This window comes from Rhynchophorus ferrugineus, unplaced genomic scaffold (genome assembly GCF_030347505.1).
Source record: "Rhynchophorus ferrugineus isolate W39M unplaced genomic scaffold, kcgeb_rfMv2 rfM3, whole genome shotgun sequence".
In the NCBI taxonomy this organism is placed as follows: Eukaryota; Metazoa; Arthropoda; class Insecta; order Coleoptera; family Curculionidae; genus Rhynchophorus; species Rhynchophorus ferrugineus.
In genome coordinates, this window is record NW_027472582.1 from 31,617,686 (window position 1) to 31,640,963 (window position 23,278).

The following is a 23,278-nucleotide window of genomic DNA, read 5'->3' on the forward strand; positions in this document are numbered from 1 at the left end:
ATATTCATCTACCCCTTAGAAAATATCAACAAAGAGATATATTTTAATGAAATCTTATAAATATTTCACATTACGCGCAAAATTTCTCTTAGGATGTATACATATTGTACGGACAATATAAAGAGCTTAAATTTAATAAAATCCCTTGAAAAATCTATAAGAATTTTTTCTTCTGGTCCTTATAACAGCTCCAAATAAACATAACGTAGAATATTCTTTACAAAACTTTTTTTAATACGTTCCCGACGGTATAATTTGAAAGCTTTCGTTTCATGTAACCGCCGAAAAATAAGCGAAGATGTTTCGTGTTTTATTAGTATTACCTAAGAACTGAATTGATATAAATAACCAAAACAGATTTAGGTTTTTTATTTATGTTATTAACGTTGCCATTTAGCTAGTCACATATCGTCCACAACATTTAGCATACTTTCTTTTACGGTTTGTTGATTTATCATGCATGTTTAGCAAGGTGACTAACCTGTTTTTGGTGAACATACAAATTCAAGTTTATTTCGCAATATATCGATAATGCAAATTGAAAAACAAATAATAAATATTCATTTAAAACAAAACCAAAACAGTTTCTTAAGTTAAGAAAGCGCTTAAATACAAATATCAATGTATGTTAAATGTCTTGACAGAATAATAACATTCATATAACCAAAACAACAATTTTACTTAAGAGGTTTAATAGAAAAACTAGTATATGCTTCTAGCATATCTAAGTTTACTGTATCGGTTTCTAATTCCGAAATAATATAGTTAGGTAAACAAATAATTCTTATTTTATGTATTTTAGTTTATCTTTGCTCTACCAGATAACCGATCTGGATTGAGTCCTCGTTATTAAAATTACCGTGTAACCAATGGCCAGATTAAAGACCATTTTAGAAGACAATCAGTTCTCCTCCCCTCTACTCCTGTAAATCTGCTCGCCTTGACTACTGTAACAACCAAGCAAATGATATCTATATCTAATAATAGATGATAAATTAAAATTATTGAATTTGCTTATTAGTTTCACTTCTGATGACTTATTTAATTGCCCACTATTACCGTTATTATTTGATCCAGTACATAATAAATATTTTTTTTATTTCAAAAAGTTTGTAATTGTTATTAAGTTTAAACATTGTATTATAAACGCATAAGCAGTAAGATGGGTACATTTTGATAATATAATGATTCATATAAATAAACAGATGATTCAATAACGATTAATAGAACTTTATACACTTTGTTCAAAGTTCAGAATTTGAGCCAATAGTTTGCTAAATACAAATATATAATGGATTTATTAACTGATTTACGTTTCTTTATCGAAATGCATAATTAGATAACTAAATATGAATTTCCTGCAGGTATCGCTTATATTATTTTAATATGTCTGTTATTTAATGTATAATTTAATATTAATTATTGATAATTTAATAGCCTATTACTACCAACTCATCATTGCAATTTTAATATTAACCTTCGTAGTTATTACTTTATAAGGAAGTTATTCAGACATACATAAATTATACTACGATTTAAAACAAATTTCAGAGGTTTAAAACAGATAGCATCATTTACCCTGTGTCACATCGGAAAATTTTACAAATGTATTCATGTCAAAGCCATTAGGCTTTATGTTGTATCATTACGTGTAATTTTGCTCAAGTGCAAACTATGTATCTTTTCTCACATACTATAGATGTATGCGCCAGAAAACTACTATTTATAAAAATTAAATTTAATTATTGAATTAAAAGAAAACTATTATTATGATTCATTGAGTAATAACTACTGCACCTATAATATTTTATATAACCATTTTGACCATTATATCGACTAGATGAAGAATATGACCAATTAAGGTTAGAAAATTAATAAATTGAATTAAAAGTTATAAGACTTTTATTGTGTATATTTTTGATTGGATTAAACCATCCAGAAATTATTTTTATGAAAGAATCAATAAACAAGAGCTTTGTTGGTAGTTTTAGGCGGTAGAGAGCGGTAATAAATCTTGTAAACGTTTTAACAAGTGGGTCTTCCGTGGGTGCGTAACTTCGAGTTACGTTCGAATGTTTTATTTAGTGTCTTGCAATATATTTTGTCTTATTGTTGTTATAAAATCCTGTCAGAAAGCGAAAGCCTCATAGACACTCCAAACACTTAACACTTAGATTTTAAAGTTAGTTAATTATATAACTATATAACAAATATTTAATAGCACACAGAAATAGTAAAATACAGATATATTCTGTATTATATATATATATATATATATATATATATATATATATATATACATGAATATATATATATATATATATATATATATATATAATACATATATATATATATATATATATATATATATATATATATATATATATATATTTGAATATATGTTTGATTAATATAATGTAGGATTGGACAAAAATAACTTTAAAAAGCCAAAGTCCTATGATGCCACAGTTTTTTTTTATTTCAAGTGATACAAAGAATGTACTACAATTTCGTTGTTTTGTCCAAAAACATTAAAATAAATCAAAATTTAATTTTCTTTAATTTAAATTATCCATAAAATATTGTTCTTAAAAAAATCCATTTCATTATAATTTCTTTAGAACTCATTAAATAGTAGTATTCGGCATGACATTTTTAGATTTAAGATTATTTTAATATTATTCTTACTGAGAAAAAATTGCTTGCCCTATGGCTTGATTGGCGCAGAGATCAAGGCGACAGGACGGTCCTTCCACACTTCCGATAGTCGCGGATTCGAATCCTACTGTGGCATGGATGTACTTTATGTTTGTGATTGTAGTTGTAAATGCCTTTATCGGCAACAGTGGAAAATCAGGTTGGGTAAGACCGGATGTCTTCTGAAATGGTCTCTAAGCTAGTCACTGGCAAGTCAGTAGGCTTAATGCCGAGGATCGTGTTCTGGAGCCCACGTTAAGCAGCAAAAAGTAGACGTCGAAACATATTAAAAAATTTGCCCCGGAAATAAGTAAATTCCAATAAAACGAAATACGCCCATTTTAAGCAATCGGGAGTAGCCATGAGATCGATGACACAAAATATATAAACAAATATTTTAAAACTCTAATTTCGTTATGCCTCTCGACCCCGCTGCCAACTCCAACTCTTATACGGTAGATCATTCGCCATTTCTTCTACGTAAATCGACAATCGAGGTTTAATTTTACGTTCTGGCGTACGTTACGTACGTTACAAGGAATTTTTTTCAGATTCATAATAAAAATACCAATAATTCCAATTTCAATATTAAGAAATTTAATCAATTTGATACCTATTGAACTCAGAACAGCTAAGAAATATTGTTCTTGTCTGAACGAACTGGTAATAAATAAAGTTCTAATAAAGTAATTAATAAAGTTCTGGAGACAGCATATCATTTTAATGAAGGTCATTATAAAATGTATTAAGTTTTTCCTGTAAATTTTATTAATTTCTAATCAATTTTATGTCTCATTAGTAAATAAATTTCGTAACGAAATAGTAACCAAATATTGCAGATAATAAAAAAAAACATTAATTTGTAGATCAATAGTTAAAACGGATATTGTAAAGAATATTTGCAATTATAAAATAGTTTATAGAATTTTAATATTTCATTTGTTGGTGAGTTTTAACGCCCCATGTGGGACACAAGGCAAAGTAGAAAGCAGTAGATTAACGAAAGCCATGGAAGACAAATTAAAGATCAGCTAATAGCGAGATTCCAGAATAATGCCTAAAATGATTTAACCAATAAAATAAAAAATACGACAGCTACAGTCCAGTGAATAGTGGAATCAATAAGTAAAGGCCGATTCAATTTTAATTTAAAATGTAGTTATTATGTAAGAAATTACACTTTTATCAAATAAGCCTAGTTTTTCAATCAATTTGTTGTTTTTCAATATATATTTTAGGTGAAAAATCTAAAAAAGGTTATAATTATAATACATATCTTATATATAAAAATGAATCGCAAAATGTGTTGGTAAGCGCATAACTCAACAACGCCTGGACCAATTTGGCCAAATCTTTTTTTAAAATGTTTGATGAAGTTCAAGGATGGTTTTTACAGCGAGAAAAATTAGAATTATTGCTGGAAAACCCTTAAAAATAGCCCTTTTCTTTTTCCCATACAAATGATTTGTAACTAAAACGTAGTCAATTTGAGCTTTATTGCTATGGTATAAAGTTCATATTAAATTACAAGCACTCACTGTTGTCTAAGCAATGTAGGTGTGTTCCTAACGTCAAAGATCATATCTATCAAAACAATGTGCGTGTGTGCGTTGGAGCACAGAATACATAGTTGGAGGAGTTTAATGTCGCGTTCCGAAACTCGCGTTTCTTTTGTATTAGTTTCGGCACGCGAGATAAAATGCATCAGTTTCCACGTCATTACATCAGTCAAACAAAAATCGCGTTACCAACAGTGTTTTATTATTTTTAATATCCAAATTTTAAATAAATAAAACAATTTGTACTGCTTAAAAGGATTTGAGTTCAAGTCATATCAAATTTAAAAAAAAAAAGTTGTCTGTTACAGATGACTTTTGACAGATGACAGATGAATTGTCAACTGATACACGAAACAAATTCGTATATCGTGTTTTGTGCAGAGTGTTTAGTTAGTTAGTGTTTGTTTAGTTCGTGATTAGTGAAAAAATAATTTATATTTGATATGCCTCCTATAAGACGAAGCAATTTAGGAAGAAGAACCAGAAATGCTATAAACCAAGCTAATTACCGATCTAATCGTACTGCACAAGAACGTGACGACGGAAATGAACGTGAAAGAATTCGGATATCACAAACGCGTGAAGCGCGAGCGCGACATTCAACTAATAATCGCGCAAGTTTGAATCGAGCTGCTTTCAGTTACGATGTGTCAATTGACTACAGTAACTACCAATGTGTTGTTATTGGTTCTATGAACTTGGTTTGCTCACACTGTAAGGCATTAAAATACAAAAACGAAGCCAATGGATTGTGTTGCGCAAATGGTAAAGTGAAATTGATACCATTGGATCCACCACCAGAACCATTGTACTCATTGGTTTCAGGAATAGAAACAGATTCTATACACTTTTTGACACATATCCAACAATATAACAATTGCTTTCAAATGACTTCATTTGGGGCAACAAATGCAGTTCGGGAAAATTTTATGCCAACTTTCAAGGTATGTATTATAGCAGTTACTCATAATTATTTTAGCGAACAAAATTTTCTGTCACCAAAGTTAAGATGTGTTACTAATCTTCAATTTCTTAATCATTACGAAATATATCACTTAGTCATCATATTATATGGTGATTCAGTTTCAGTGACACTTTTATTATATTTTATATTTGATAGATATTAGTTAAAACTAAATATATACTTTTTAAGATCAAATATTATTTAAGTTTGATCACTGACAATCCATTAATTTATACCACACCATAATATTTTTTTTATTTACAGATACAAGGGCAAATATATCACAGAGCAGGTTCACTGTTACCAGTGTCAGATAACGACAACAAATTCCTGCAAATTTATTTTATGGGCAATTCACCACAAGAAATTGATCTGCGTTGTGCACATAACAATTTAGTAAAGAGGTCTATTGTAGAACAATTACAAACTTTATTTCATCAACACAATCAATTGATTATATTGTTTAAAACTGCCCTGGATCTGATGCCATCCGATAATCACAAAATTGTAATCAGAGCTGATAAAACACCTGCAGGTCAACATACAAGACGTTTTAATGCACCAACTATTGATGAAGTTGCTATCGTTGTAGTTGGAGAAAATTTGGAATCCCGTGATATTGTTTTACATCGTCGGAATGATCAATTACAACGTATAAAGGAAACACACCGCTCATATGATGCACTGCAATATCCCATTATATTTTGGCAAGGTGAAGATGGCTACGATTTATCAATAAAAATGATAAATCCCATTACAGGTAACTAAAATATTAGTTTAGCTATGGCGATAATATCTCAGTCACTATATTATGTATTTGAATGTTATTAAAACAAAATCTGTTTACAGGTTCTGAAACCAACAAAAAAGTCAGTTCAATGAACTATTATTCATACCGCCTAATGATTCGGGAAAATGAAGATAATCACATATTGAAATGTCGGCGATTATATCACAAATATGTTGTTGACATGTATGTTAAAATTGAAACGGAGAGATTAACATTCATCAGGTTGAATCAAACCAAACTCCGATCTGAAGAGTATATTCACCTTCGAGATGCGATTAATACTGATGGAAATGCACAGAATGTCGGTCGGATGACTATTCTTCCAGCAACATACATCGGAAGCCCTCGGCATATGCACGAATATGCTCAAGATGCCATGTCGTATGTTCGTCATTATGGTACAGCAGATTTGTTCATCACATTTACATGCAATCCGCAAAGGATAGAAATTAAGCAGGAGTTATTCCCTGGGCAATCACCCATTGATCGTCATGATATTACAGCCAGAGTCTTTAGACAAAAGTTGAAATCTTTAATGAATTTCATCGTAAAACATAATGTGTTTGGTGAGACACGCTGCTGGATGTATTCTGTGGAGTGGCAGAAACGAGGATTGCCACATGCACACATTTTGATTTGGTTGGTTGAAAAGATAAGGCCAAATGAAGTTGATGCAGTGATATCAGCTGAAATCCCTAATGTACAAGTAGATCCTGGATTGCATGAGGTAGTTATCAAAAACATGATACATGGTCCCTGTGGAACTCTTAATCAAAATTCACCGTGTATGATGGATGGTAAATGTTCAAAACGATATCCACGGACATTAATATCGAAAACAATTACTGGTAATGACGGTTATCCATTGTATCGTCGCAGATCGACAGCAGACAATGGAAAATCAACAATTGTCAAATTAAATCAACAAGATATTGAAATAGATAATCGTTGGATTGTTCCATATTCACCCATTTTATCAAAGATATTCAAAGCACACATCAACGTTGAATCTTGCCATTCAGTGAAATCGATTAAATACATTTGCAAATATGTAATCAAAGGGAGTGATATGGCTGTGATTGGAATTGGTGCAGAGAATTCTAATGATGAAGTTACCCAATTCCAAATGGGCCGCTATGTCAGTAGTAATGAAGCAGTTTGGCGATTATTTTCTTTTCCTATTCATGAGAGACACCCTTCTGTTGTTCACTTAGCTGTGCATTTAGAAAATGGACAAAGAGTGTATTTTACAGCACAGAACGCAGTACAAAGAGCTGCTCAGCCACCACCTACTACATTAACCAGTTTTTTTGAGACATGCCAAAACGATGATTTCGCACAAACATTGCTATATTCTGAAATGCCAAAATATTATACCTGGAATCAATCCTCAAGGAGATTTATACGACGGAAACAAGGAAAACCAGTTCCAGGATATACAGATGTATATTCCACCGATGCGATTGGCCGGATTTATTCAGTACATCCAAGCAATGATGAATGTTTTTATTTACGACTGCTATTAGTCAATGTACGTGGCGCAACATCATTCCAACAGTTACGAACTGTTGATGGTGAATTGTGTGGATCCTACAGAGAAGCCTGTCAACGTTTGCAATTGCTTGAAAATGACGCTCATTGGGATCAAACTCTCAATGATGCTGTAATATCATCACACGCTCATCAAATACGAACACTGTTTTCTATAATCATATCTACATGCTTCCCATCAAACCCAATTGATTTGTGGATGAAGTACAAAGATTATATGTGTGATGATATTTTGTATCAAATACGGAATATGATGGGAAATCCAAATATACAAATCAGTGAAGAAATTTACAATGAAGCATTGATTTCAATTGAGGACATGTGCTTAATAATGTCAAACAAACTATTAATTCAATTAGGCCTGACCGCGCCCAATCGTCCAATGCATGACGCTTTTAACCAAGAGTTGCATCGAGAAAGACTGTATGATCTCAACGCTTTGAAAGAATTAATTCAAACAAATCTTCCACTGTTAAATGAACAACAGAAGTATGTATTTGAAACTCTTATGAAAGTAACAAATGATGAAACTGGAGGGATTTACTTCTTAGATGCACCTGGTGGTACAGGAAAAACTTTTTTATTTCATTAATATTAGCAACAATTCGCTCACAAAATAAAATTGCACTTGCACTCGCTTCGTCGGGAATCGCAGCAACTTTGCTTGAAGGTGGTCGAACAGCCCATTCAACACTAAAATTGCCATTAAATATGCAAAGCAATGAAACTCCAACCTGCAACGTTTCGAAGAACTCTGCAATGGCAAAGGTTTTGCAGCGATGTAAATTGATTGTTTGGGATGAATGCACGATGGCACATAAAAAATCTTTGGAGGCTTTAGACAGAACCTTAAAAGATCTACGTAGCAATAATAACCGATTTGGTGGTGCAATGATTTTATTAGCAGGAGATTTTCGTCAAACATTGCCAGTGATTCCACGATCAACGCCAGCTGATGAACTCAATGCATGTCTAAAGTCCTCCAATTTGTGGAAACATGTCAAAGTACTTCATTTAAGCAAGAATATGCGTGTCGAGTTGCAAAATGACCAATCTGGAAACATATTCTCTAAACAACTCATTGACATTGGTAATGGCAAATTTCCTATAGACATGTTGACTGGCTGCATTAACTTTCCTCAAAGTTTTTGTCAGTTAACTCGATCAAAAGATGAACTTATTCAGAAGGTGTTTCCAGATGTTTCTCAAAATTACAGAAACCATGATTGGTTGAGCGAACGAGCTATACTGGCTGCAAAAAACATAGATGTAAATGAATTAAATTTCAAAATTCAAGAACAAATTACAGGCGAATTGAGGATATATAAATCAGTTGATTCGGATACTAATCAAGATGATGTAGTCAACTATCCACCGGAATTTTTAAACTCGCTGGATTTGCCAGGATTGCCACCTCACAATCTTCAATTAAAGGTTGGATCGGTGGTTATAATGTTGCGAAATATCAACCAACCGCGTCTTTGCAACGGTACACGGTTAGCGATAAAAAAATTACTAAACAATGTGATAGAAGCAACTATACTCAAAGGAAAGTATAAAGGAGAAGATGTTCTCATACCGCGCATCCCAATGATTCCGACTGATGTGCCATTTGAGTTTAAACAACTACAGTTTCCAGTGCGGCTTGCTTTTGCTATGACTATAAACAAGTCTCAGGGACAATCATTAAGTGTTTGTGGTATTAATCTAGAAAACAGATGTTTCTCACATGGTCAATTGTATGTTGCGTGTTCCCGTGTTGGAAAACCATCAGATTTGTTTATCTATGCGCCAGGTAATCAAACAAAAAACATCGTATACCACAAAGCACTACAATGATAATAATAATAATAATTATGATTCACATGATTAACACTAAGCGATTACTTACTTTTCAATCCTTATATATGTTTTATTTAATTATTTTTTATTCACAACGCCCTATCACCAGGGTGATGGTTCTGTTCAGGAGAATTTTTTAAAATACGTAGGCACAAAAACTGCCACATTACAAATCTTTTTGACAGGACGAAGTCTGTCGGGTCAGCTAGTATGTAATAAAAATATGTAGATAAAATGAAACTAAATACATAAGTTGCCTAGATGGAACACAAGGGATAAATAGAGTGAATTATTAACAGTAATTTGGTAAATATTTTAAAACGCTTTTAAATATTAAGATATTCAAACGACTTATGCAATAAAATATGTAACTATATAAAATTTATTCTTTAAATATTTTATCTATTATTTTAGTTAATTACTTTATACATCTAAGATTTGAGAAATTAATGGTTCAATCAATAAATGATTTTAAATATATGAGTTTAATATAATTTATGCTGGCTTGGTGATGCAGTGGTAAAGGCGATAGGACGGTCCTCCTACTACTGCGATACCGCGGGTTCAAATACTGCTGGGGCGTCGTTATAAATTTATGTTTGTGATCGTTTAAAATTTGTGATTGTATCAGTCACGCCAGTAACCAGTCCGGGTAAGACCGGATATCTTCTGGGATAATTTCTAACGTTGGTCACTCGCCACTTAATGCTGAGGGCCGTGGTTCAGAACCCACGTTAACCTGTAGGTCCAGTCCAGATAAACCCATAGTTGGTAGAAGGAGACTTATATATATTTTCAAAAAAATATAATTTCTATATTGTAAAAAATAAAGTGCCTAATTGTATTAATTGCTGTTTTAGTTAATATAAAATTATGTATTACTCCATTTAATATTCCATATTTATGATTATAAAATAAAAGTAAATAAAAATCATATATTTTTATGTTTGATGCTTTGCAGTAGTTACAGTTCTGAAACTATCTTACTGATGATTCTTTTGTTAGAATGTTCAATGATGTAGTAAGTTAAACTTGCTAATACTTTCTTGGTTATTATAACTTAATGTAAATTAGATTTAAATAATTGCCATTTAAAGTAGGTTACTGAGTGATAATATTTCTGCAAACGTATATATTTTAATTAACAGACATTTGGTACTGTAATTAATGTTATATATTAAATATATTTCTTATTTTCTATTAAAAATATTGTCAAAACGAGTTTGAGTAAAATTAATATATGATGTTTAAATTGTTCTCTTTACTCTATTATGACAGGACCATGATTAACTTTATAAATTGTGGTCGAATTTCCATCACAGGACGATCACTACTTTTAATAAATATGTATATATATTATCAATAACATTTTTATAATAAATAATTTCTCTTCAAAATAAAATCTCTTAAATTTTATTGAATTTTTAACGGAATACGTAATAATAATAAAGATTATAATGATTAATCTGTTTTTGTAATATCTATCACCCAACTGTTAAGCCCAATTTAAATAAGTTACATCTAAATTTCTTCATTTTATTCCAACCGCTCATCTGCTCTAAGCAATATAAGTTTAGCAAATAAAATACAGTTAAACAAATACTTACAGTCAGATGTTTACTTATGTTTAGCATAAAATCAAATTATGCTTACATAAATAACTAATAACTTGTATTTGAAGCTAGAAATGGAAATAATTATCATTAATAGGACAGAATAAATATATATTTACTGCCGTAATTTCTGCATTTACACAAGTTAATAACTGCAATATTTAGAACATAAATTATAACTAATTTATCTAATAATTTATTAGTCTTACTTTTACTCATCATAGCAATTATAATAATAACCCTCATGAATATGAAAGTGTTATTAACGAATTTATTTATTAATAGTCGACGCAACATCTCATTTCCATTTTAATTATATCCAATTTTTAAAAATACTTTTGATACGATGGCAAATTATTTATTATTGCATTATTTTAAAGGATTGCAAAATATACTGGCATTGCGAAACCAGATATATTTATAATGGATATAAATAATTGAAATATTTTCGTATATACAAAAGAAAACGGTCATTAATAAATTTTAAGTATGTAACATGCAATTTATCAAAATGATTTTAAAATACGGGTTCAAAATTGAACTACAGCCAGTATATTTAGAATTCTATTGACATTTAAAATCAATCTAGAGTGCATCTCGTGTTTCCTATTTTTAGAACACCACCTGGTAACGTACATTTTTACGTAATTAAAAATACAGCCAATGCTTAATTTCATATGTCTTAAGTATTTGAAAATAGTAAACAAATATACTTATTATTTTTAACATATTAAATGCTGGCGCTTGAACATATTCTGATACTTTTTTCATTAAACAATAATATATACAAAGTGTCCAAACCAAATACTCTGTACTAAGATTATATAAAACAGAAATCATAAAATACACTTGCATATAAAAGGACAGGATTGAATAAATTAACTAATGCCACTTTGCCACACACACGGAAATGTAATCCACGTTACTCTGTAGTAACAAAATACTCGCACTTCCTTTTAGGGAGAAAAAAATATAACATATGTTTTACAGTAATGACTTCGCCTAAAAGTGAATAAAATCCTTCTTATTTGTTGTGAGTGTTGCCAATATTTTGTGGGATTTATATTACCCCATTAGTGTTTTTCAAATAAATGTTACATATATATTTTGTCTTGAGCAATACCTTATTATAGTCTCTAAATTTTAGACGTGTTGCTTACATTGATATTAATTATAAAAATATAGAATAAACATATATTGCAGTCTATTACGCTTCGAAAACTAAGAACAAGAGACAAATTATAATGAGGGGGGTATCTGAAAGTAATAAGGATTTGGTGAGAATAATCAAATGGAGAACAAATTATTTAACTGTAGAGAAAACTGCTATGAAGTACGACTTAAGTGTGTATCTTGCCCTTTCTAGATTTTTTATAAAAGGTTCACTCAAATTCTACACCATACATATTATCTATCGCGTTTATGACAAAGCAAAAATATAACTTTTGCATTTCGAACAGATTCTCTGACAGGGATGGTCAAATATGATTATTTATCTATATCAGAAGATTAATCTCATCTCACATATGATATCTCCTAATAGGTGACTTTAAAATCGATATATTTAGCAACATTTCCTTCAATGATACATAACGTAGTGCCTTTGAAAAGTTGCAGTTCATATAATACATTGGTTATAAAGGTATCAGCACTCAGGTTACTCGGTTAAAAGTTATTGCGCTTTAAAAATGTTTATCCTAGAAAGCAATTTTCACCATATTTTAATATTTTACTTCCAAGAACGGAAAAATTCATATTATGGTCATCGAAAGTTGTGTGCTGTTCATGGCTATTGCTTAGTGAACACCATTGTCACAATAGGTTTGCTCATTTGCGCTCCAGAAACCTTCATGTTAGAGTAACCTTGCCTTAGTTGGGCAGTCGTAAAAGTTTATGAAAATTTTAGTAATATCCTCGTAAAGCGACACATTTCGATAAAAGAACTATGAACCATGACATATATAAATGACCGAGATTATACTTGAGATTCACTGCTGAAATGAGACTAAATTTAGACGTTCTTATATGAACGACTTTAATATGTTAAATATATCGTGGTTGAGGCCCGGGGAAATTTCAAAAACGGTTACAGAGCCCTTACTTACGCCAAGGAGGTGTGTGGTAGTACTGGAAAGGTGTTGTTCATCATAAGCTGGACGAACTTTGCCAAACTATTAATTCGTCCCTCTACGAAGTTTGACTAGAAAGATTCTCTTTAGGACTATAATGTTGTATATAGTAGATGCATTATTCCTTACATATATATTATACATGAATTCTAGAACAATTATGTAATCATGCTTTTACCAAAATGTTTCAAGAATTTGTCGATCACAACGGAATATATATCATCGATTAGTGTTTTGATACATATAAAGAAATTTGTTTTTAAAATCAGAAGTTATTTTTCCCCAACTCATTATATTTTTAACTTAAAACTGCCATAATTATCAGGTTGGGTCAAATTCAAAAATTCCATTTTTACTTTAGCGAATTCTGAACTAAAAGATTAGCCAACTTTCCCCGACCTACCCTATATCATATCACATTATCATATCCCGTAAATGTTTTTCAATACATCGAACAACCATGTTTCTTGCGTCAAGATCTTTAAGACAATTGTTATTTATTCTTCTCTTTTATCTAACTTTGTAGCAGATAAGAGGCCCACTTTTCATTATAGTGGATTATCATTACATTTATATTATTGGTACAAAAAGTTCTTCTACTGGTATTTTTTTGGATAAAAGTAATTTTTAATGATAATAATTTAAATAAAATTAAATAACATTTAAAAATTTTAAAAAAATCAAAAAAAAATTCATGGCCTAACCTGATTTATTTTCAGATAACAAATATAAAACAGATATCTTTATTAGAAAATACTAATAGACTAAAAATAAACGAATATAGATGGAATGCTTCAAATCAAGTGAATAGGTTTCTATATATAATATACTATTAGATTATAATTTAAGAATCTCTTTGGGAGGTTATTTTTAAGCTTAAATAAGTTTAGTTTTATCGATCGGTTAGTTTTTATTCATTCACCATGTATTCAAGTAAATAAAAAAGTTATTTAACAAATGTTAATCTAATTTCATTCATTTATATACCATTCGGAAATAAATTGGTTTAATCAGTAATACAAATGAGTTGTGTTATGATATTATTGCATTAAGAAGTAAAACTTTGAAATAAAGATATTTTTCATAATCAATTTTAATAAGCCAATAATACCAATCATTCATGCTCCCAAGTGTGTGCATTTGCAAGTCTTGTGTCAAATTAATATTAATGAGGTATATATCATCGTCATTATAATTTCTTTGCAAATATTCTAGAATCACTTTTGTGGCGCCCTAGTTTCTGTTTAACGTAGAAAGTGGATTTGTCGATAAAACTGCAAGTTACAGTCACCATTCGAGCTATTGTAAGCATGACCTGAACCTAAAGGTAAATTTTTACTGCAGTAAATAATACTTTTAGGAATTTAAAAATGACACATATGATTGAATCAATTTTAAGTTCAATTTAAGCAAACTTAAAATAAGATATTGTATGGAAAATAAATATTTGTTATCTTAAGGAGATATATTGTTGATAATGAAAATATTCTATTCCGAAAAGAAATCATTGAAATGATTTAACTATGATTATTAGAACTCCAAATTCTTGAAACTGAAACCTCAGTAAGTTTTAGTCTATACATTTTATCTTTCATTTTTACATTAAAATCTATATTTCAGTTCAAATTATAGCAGCCTAATTATTGTAACCAGCATATAACTGCAGTTAATCAAGAGCTACTGATAGTTTCTAGTATCTATATAATAATTTTAATTTTTAGTATAAATTAATTTCAATATAAAAATAAATCCTAAAAATGATTTTATCCGATCTGTTACAATTCTAATATATATTTTTATTAATCAATAGATCTGTTTTACTACATGTTCTACTATAGTTTAGTTATTTCACTTAAAATCAATCCTACAGATTTATAGTTAATTTTATAATAGAGCTGGTTTAAATGTATCGACAAGAGACTTCTAACAATGATTTATTGACAGTATAAAAAGAACATTATACTGGTCTAGTCTGTTACATTTCAATTACATTAGTACATCAGGAGCTACTAATAGTTTCCAATATCTATATAATAATTTTAATTTTGAGTATAAATTAATTTCAACATAAAAATAAATCCTAAAAATGATTTTATCCGATCTGTTACAATTCCAATATATATTTTTATTAATCAATAGATCTGTTTTACTACATGTACTACTATAATTTAGTTATTTCACTTAAAATCAATCTTACAGATTTATAGTTAATTTTATAATAGAGCTGGTTTAAATGTATCGACAAGAGACTTCTAACAATGATTTATTGACAGTATAAAAAGAACATTATACTGGTCTAGTCTGTTACATTTCAATTACATTAGTACATCAGGAGCTACTAATAGTTTCGAATATCTATATAATAATTTTAATTTTGAGTATAAATTAATTTCAACATAAAAATAAATCCTAAAAATGATTTTATCCGATCTGTTACAATTCCAATATATATTTTTATTAATCAATAGATCTGTTTTACTACATGTACTACTATAATTTAGTTATTTCACTTAAAATCAATCTTACAGATTTATAGTTAATTTTATAATAGAGCTGGTTTAAATGTATCGACAAGAGACTTCTAACAATGATTTATTGACAGTATAAAAAGAACATTATACTGGTCTAGTCTGTTACATTTCAATTACATTAGTACATTAAGAGCTACTAATAGTTTCCAATATCTATATAATAATTTTAATTTTGAGTATAAATTAATTTCAACATAAAAATAAATCCTAAAAATGATTTTATCCGATCTGTTACAATTCCAATATATATTTTTATTAATCAATAGATCTGTTTTACTACATGTTCTACTATAGTTTAGTTATTTCACTTAAAATCAATCCTACAGATTTATAGTTAATTTTATAATAGAGCTGGTTTAAATGTATCGACAAGAGACTTCTAACAATGATTTATTGACAGTATAAAAAGAACATTATACTGGTCTAGTCTGTTACATTTCAATTACATTAGTACATCAGGAGCTACTAATAGTTTCCAATATCTATATAATAATTTTAATTTTGAGTATAAATTAATTTCAACATAAAAATAAATCCTAAAAATGATTTTATCCGATCTGTTACAATTCCAATATATATTTTTATTAATCAATAGATCTGTTTTACTACATGTACTACTATAATTTAGTTATTTCACTTAAAATCAATCTTACAGATTTATAGTTAATTTTATAATAGAGCTGGTTTAAATGTATCGACAAGAGACTTCTAACAATGATTTATTGACAGTATAAAAAGAACATTATACTGGTCTAGTCTGTTACATTTCAATTACATTAGTACATCAGGAGCTACTAATAGTTTCGAATATCTATATAATAATTTTAATTTTGAGTATAAATTAATTTCAACATAAAAATAAATCCTAAAAATGATTTTATCCGATCTGTTACAATTCCAATATATATTTTTATTAATCAATAGATCTGTTTTACTACATGTTCTACTATAGTTTAGTTATTTCACTTAAAATCAATCTTACAGATTTATAGTTAATTTTATAATAGAGCTGGTTTAAATGTATCGACAAGAGACTTCTAACAATGATTTATTGACAGTATAAAAAGAACATTATACTGGTCTAGTCTGTTACATTTCAATTACATTAGTACATTAAGAGCTACTAATAGTTTCCAATATCTATATAATAATTTTAATTTTGAGTATAAATTAATTTCAACATAAAAATAAATCCTAAAAATGATTTTATCCGATCTGTTACAATTCCAATATATATTTTTATTAATCAATAGATCCGTTATACTACATGTACTACTATAATTTAGTTATTTCACTTAAAATCAATCTTACAGATTTATAGTTAATTTTATAATAGAGCTGGTTTAAATGTATCGACAAGAGACTTCTAACAATTATTTATTGACAGTATAAAAAGAACATTATACTGGTCTAGTCTGTTATATTTCAATTACATTAGTACATTAAGAGCTACTAATAGTTTCCAATATCTATATAATAATTTTAATTTTGAGTATAAATTAATTTCAACATAAAAATAAATCCTAAAAATGATTTTATCCGATCTGTTACAATTCCAATATATATTTTTATTAATCAATAGATCTGTTTTACTACATGTACTACTATAATTTAGTTATTTCACTTAAAATCAATCTTACAGATTTATAGTTAATTTTATAATAGAGCTGGTTTAAATGTATCGACAAGAGACTTCTAACAATGATTTATTGACAGTATAAAAAGAACATTATACTGGTCTAGTCTGTTACATTTCAATTACATTAGTACATTAAGAGCTACTAATAGTTTCCAACATCTATATAATAATTTTAATTTTGAGTATAAATTAATTTCAACATAAAAATAAATCCTAAAAATGATTTTATACGATCTGTTACAATTCCAATATATATTTTTATTAATCAATAGATCTGTTTTACTACATGTACTACTATAATTTAGTTATTTCACTTAAAATCAATCTTACAGATTTATAGTTAATTTTATAATAGAGCTGGTTTAAATGTATCGACAAGAGACTTCTAACAATGATTTATTGACAGTATAAAAAGAACATTATACTGGTCTAGTCTGTTACATTTCAATTACATTAGTACATTAAGAGCTACTAATAGTTTCCAATATCTATATAATAATTTTAATTTTGAGTATAAATTAATTTCAACATAAAAATAAATCCTAAAAATGATTTTATCCGATCTGTTACAATTCCAATATATATTTTTGTTAATCAATAGATCTGTTTTACTACATGTTCTACTATAATTTAGTTATTTCACTTAAAATCAATCCTACAGATTTATAGTTAATTTTATAATAGAGCTGGTTTAAATGTATCGACAAGAGACTTCTAACAATGATTTATTGACAGTATAAAAAGAACATTATACTGGTCTAGTCTGTTACATTTCAATTACATTAGTACATTAAGAGCTACTAATTGTTTCCAATATCTATATAATAATTTTAATTTTGAGTATAAATTAATTTCAACATAAAAATAAATCCTAAAAATGATTTTATCCGATCTGTTACAATTCCAATATATATTTTTATTAATCAATAGATCTGTTTTACTACATGTACTACTATAATTTAGTTATTTCACTTAAAATCAATCTTACAGATTTATAGTTAATTTTATAATAGAGCTGGTTTAAATGTATCGACAAGAGACTTCTAACAATGATTTATTGACAGTATAAAAAGAACATTATACTGGTCTAGTCTGTTACATTTCAATTACATTAGTACATTAAGAGCTACTAATAGTTTCCAATATCTATATAATAATTTTAAATTTGAGTATAAATTAATTTCAACATAAAAATAAATCCTAAAAATGATTTTATCCGATCTGTCACAATTCCAATATATATTTGTATTAATCAATAGATCTGTTTTACTACATGTACTACTATAATTTAGTTATTTCACTTAAAATCAATCTTACAGATTTATAGTTAATTTTATAATAGAGCTGGTTTAAATGTATCGACAAGAGACTTCTAACAATGATTTATTGACAGTATAAAAAGAACATTATACTGGTCTAGTCTGTTACATTTCAATTACATTAGTACATCAGGAGCTACTAATAGTTTCCAATATCTATATAATAATTTTAATTTTGAGTATAAATTAATTTCAACATAAAAATAAATCCTAAAAATGCTTTTATCCGATCTGTTACAATTCCAATATATATTTTTATTAATCAATAGATCTGTTTTACTACATGTACTACTATAATTTAGTTATTTCACTTAAAACCAATCTTACAGATTTATAGTTAATTTTATAATAGAGCTGGTTTAAATGTGTCGACAAGAGACTTCTAACAATCATTTATTGACAGTATAAAAAGAACATTATACTGGTCTAGTCTGTTACATTTCAATTACATTAGTACATTAAGAGCTACTAATAGTTTCCAATATCTATATAGTAATTTTAATTTTGAGTATAAATTAATTTCAATATAATAAAATAAATCCTAAAAATAATTTTATCCGATCTGTTACAATTCCAATATGTAATTTTATTAAACAGTATATCTGTTTTACTACATGTACTACAGTAATTTAGTCATTTCACTTAAAATCAATCTTACAGGTTTATAGTTAATTTTATAATAGAGCTGGTTTAAATGTGTCGACAAGAGACTTCTAACAATCATTTATTGACAGTATAAAAAGAACATTATACTGGTCTAGTCTGTTACATTTCAATTACATTAGTACATCAGGAGCTACTAATAGTTTCCAATATCTATATAATAATTTTAATTTTGAGTATAAATTAATTTCAACATAAAAATAAATCCTAAAAATGCTTTTATCCGATCTGTTACAATTCCAATATATATTTTTATTAATCAATAGATCTGTTTTACTACATGTACTACTATAATTTAGTTATTTCACTTAAAACCAATCTTACAGATTTATAGTTAATTTTATAATAGAGCTGGTTTAAATGTGTCGACAAGAGACTTCTAACAATCATTTATTGACAGTATAAAAAGAACATTATACTGGTCTAGTCTGTTACATTTCAATTACATTAGTACATTAAGAGCTACTAATAGTTTCCAATATCTATATAGTAATTTTAATTTTGAGTATAAATTAATTTCAATATAATAAAATAAATCCTAAAAATAATTTTATCCGATCTGTTACAATTCCAATATGTAATTTTATTAAACAGTATATCTGTTTTACTACATGTACTACAGTAATTTAGTCATTTCACTTAAAATCAATCTTACAGGTTTATAGTTAATTTTATAATAGAGCTCGTTTAAATGTGTCGACAAGAGAATTCTAACAATGATTTATTGACCGTATAAAAAAGAACATTATACTGGTCTAGTCTGTTACAGTTCAATTACATTAATACATCAGGAGCTACTAATAGTTTCCAATATCTATATAATAATTTTAATTTTGAGTATAAATTAATTTCAACATAAAAATAAATCCTAAAAATGATTTTATCCGATCTGTTACAATTCCAATATGTAATTTTATTAAACAATAGATCTGTTTTACTACATGTACTACTATAATATAGTTATTTCACTTAAAATCAATCTTACAGATTTATAGTTAATTTTATAATAGAGCTGGTTTAAATGTATCGACAAGAGACTTCTAACAATGATTTATTGACAGTATAAAAAAGAACATTATACTGGTCTGGTCTGTTACAGTTCACTTACATTAATACATCAAGAGCTACTAATAGTTTCCGACATCTATTTAATAATTTTAATTTTAAATATAAATTAATTTCAATATAATAAAATAAATCCTAAAGATGATTTTATCCGATCTGTTACAATTCCAATATATATTTTTATTAAACAATAGGTCGGTTTTACTACATGTACTACTATAATTTAGTCATTTCACTGAAAATCAATCTAACAATGATTTATTGACAATATAAAAAAGAACATTATACTGATCTAGTCTGTTACAGTTCAATTACATCATTGTTATGTGTACTATATAATTTACCCATAATGTATGGTTTGAACTTGAAGAAATCTACTGGAATCATTATGGTTCAATAAAACGCTAATTAAAATACTATTGCTGCATACTTATCTCTAGCTCATAATAAAATTTGTGTTACGTGTATTCGTATATAATTATAATTTTATTTTATTATGATGTAATACTCAATCGTATAAGTAACACTTATAAGTAATCAACACTTAATTCGTTTTCTATGCTTTAATGCTTTATTTTTGATATCTTCGATATAATTAGTATTTTAACAGCAAAAATCTAGAAATAGGAATCAATTTTAAGTTACAGCTTATTAATTCTAATTCTATTAAAATATTATAACAATAAATCGGCAAGTATCTGGAATTAAATCGTACGTGACCCAGATTAACACATACATGAAAATTTAACGCATATACCTTCTAATTATATTATTATTAGTTATTTAATTACATGTCAAATAAATGGGTAATTTTAAAAAGCTATGATAAATTCTATTAAATTATGTTGAATGTGATGTTGATAACTGCAATCAAGTGATAGTGATGACCAATATTTTATTACAAAGAGCGCTATTATAAAATATAAATATTGTTCTTTGAACACTACGTTATTGCATTCAAATAAAAATTCATTATTTTTGATAACTTTAAAAGCTCTCTAATTATATCAGCCTACTAAACAAAATTATCTACAATTTAAATGTGTAAGATTTATTTAAAAATTATATATAAATAATCATAATTGTTATTGAGGAAGTATTATCCTTGGAAAATAAATCATATAAAACATTTCGATTGCCGAAAAGAACTTGTTTTTATTTATTTCGAATATGTTAGAAATTTACTGAAGAGTAAATAAGTAAAAGTAAATTATTATTTGTTTAATATGCAGTACCTAAATATTTGACTTCTTTACGCGTACTAAATTAACTATGTGCATATTTAATTTTATATTATATATTCAAAATATAAAAAATATGTTTTTATATTTATTTATCTACTAACAGTAATTTGGCACTGTCCCTTAAATTTAAATAATAATGGTGTATTATTATTACCATCAACAGTGTTATCAAAGAACTGCAACAGGTACTGACTGAATGAAAAAATTTTGATGCAGTTGTATTTACTGACAGGACAAATATTCCAATCAAGTTATAGCTCTAGTGAAACTTTGACAGAAACTAAACTAATATATTTCAATGTCACAAACAAAAACAGCACAACGAAAAAACAATTTGAAAAATATTTACCGTGTTTAGTTATGAGAGTCAATCGCTCGTTTCTATCACAAAATCAAACAAAAGCACTCTGACACACTAACCCTCCAGTTTTTGCTGCGAGTGCTAGGAGGAACAATAAAAACAATCAGATTTGGTTAATGTTGTCGCAGGACGAACGTTCTGCAAATCGAACTGATAGAAAACACTTTAAGGGCGGCGCGCCACAATCAATGCCGTCCGCAGGATGTTCCGGTGCAAAATCCCGCCTGGTGCTTGCGGCTTATTCGGCCAATATCATTCAGCAATGGTCTCGCGCGTGGTCGGTCTTTCCTGCGGCCGCAGCGTAACGCAACTGATTCCTGCGAGCAGCGGTCGAGGACTGAACGGCAGAGACGCTCCACCGTATCGAGACGTCGTCGTAGTCGCTGCAGAAGGGGTGACGCGACGGTGCGCGATCCTTTCTGCAGGATAATTCACCGTGCAGCCTTCTTAGTAAATATTTATGTTCTGCAAGTTGTGATAGTCCCATGATTTTATAAAATTTAATCTGGTGCTTAATAGTGTGTAATATAAGCGTTGTTGATAATTTAATATTATCAACCACAGTTTATTAAGATATTTCAACCACAGTTTATTAAGTTTACCATGTATCACACATAAGATCAGAAATATATTTGATATAGAATGTTAATTAAAGTTATATATATCTGTTTATATCTCTGTATTAAAACATAATAAAATATATGCAAACATTTCAAGTGTGTTTATTAATATAGGGAATGAATAAAATAATTTTTAAATTGATGAACAAAATGAAACAAAACACAAATAGGTTTTTATTTTTTTTATTTTGAATTGTATTTTAAAGGAATGTATTTACAATAATTGTTTGACATCTTAAAGTCTTCTTTTTACCAACGATAGTTTGTCTGGACAGGACCTACAGTTTAACGTGGGCTCCAAACGACAGTCCTCGACATTAAGCCTACCAACTGGCGAGTGACCAACTATAGAAATCATCCTAGAAGACATCCGGTGTTATCCAGCGTGGTTACTGGCGTGACTGGGATAATTTTCCTTGTCGGATGCCACTTTTGCCTAGGACAATCAAAAATATTAAACAATCACAAACATAAATTTACACATATCATATATCGCAAGAGTAGGAGGACCGTCCATCACCTTTACCACTTCACCAACCAAGGCGGCTACAATAATTAAATAAACCATTGAATTTTCAAAACTCAGGTGTATAAAGTAAATAACCAAATAATTGATACAGGGTTGTAAGAATACAATGACATATAGTTATGTATCTTATTGCATTAGTCGTTAAACACCTTTACATTTATC

At 28.4% G+C, this 23,278-nt stretch overlaps 2 protein-coding genes across 5 annotated transcripts in view; one reads left to right on the top strand and one right to left on the bottom strand.

Moving 5' to 3' along the window:
- LOC143193586 (pseudouridylate synthase RPUSD2) overlaps positions 1-22,306 on the bottom strand; it is a 662,639-nt gene extending 640,333 nt beyond the window's left edge. For all 4 annotated transcript variants that reach the window (XM_076399898.1, XM_076399897.1, XM_076399896.1 and 1 more), the window contains exon 1: positions 21,956-22,306. The gene's annotated coding sequence lies outside the window, so the exon portion shown is untranslated. The remainder of the gene's footprint in view (positions 1-21,955) is intronic.
- Positions 5,465-9,714, top strand: LOC143193585 (uncharacterized). The gene is made up of 3 exons (XM_076399894.1): positions 5,465-5,980; positions 6,070-8,124; positions 9,442-9,714. Exons 1-3 carry the CDS (start codon positions 5,566-5,568, stop codon positions 9,630-9,632), a joined length of 2,661 nt encoding a protein of 886 aa, XP_076256009.1. The 5' UTR covers positions 5,465-5,565; the 3' UTR covers positions 9,633-9,714.
- Positions 22,307-23,278: the final 972 nt, after the last annotated feature.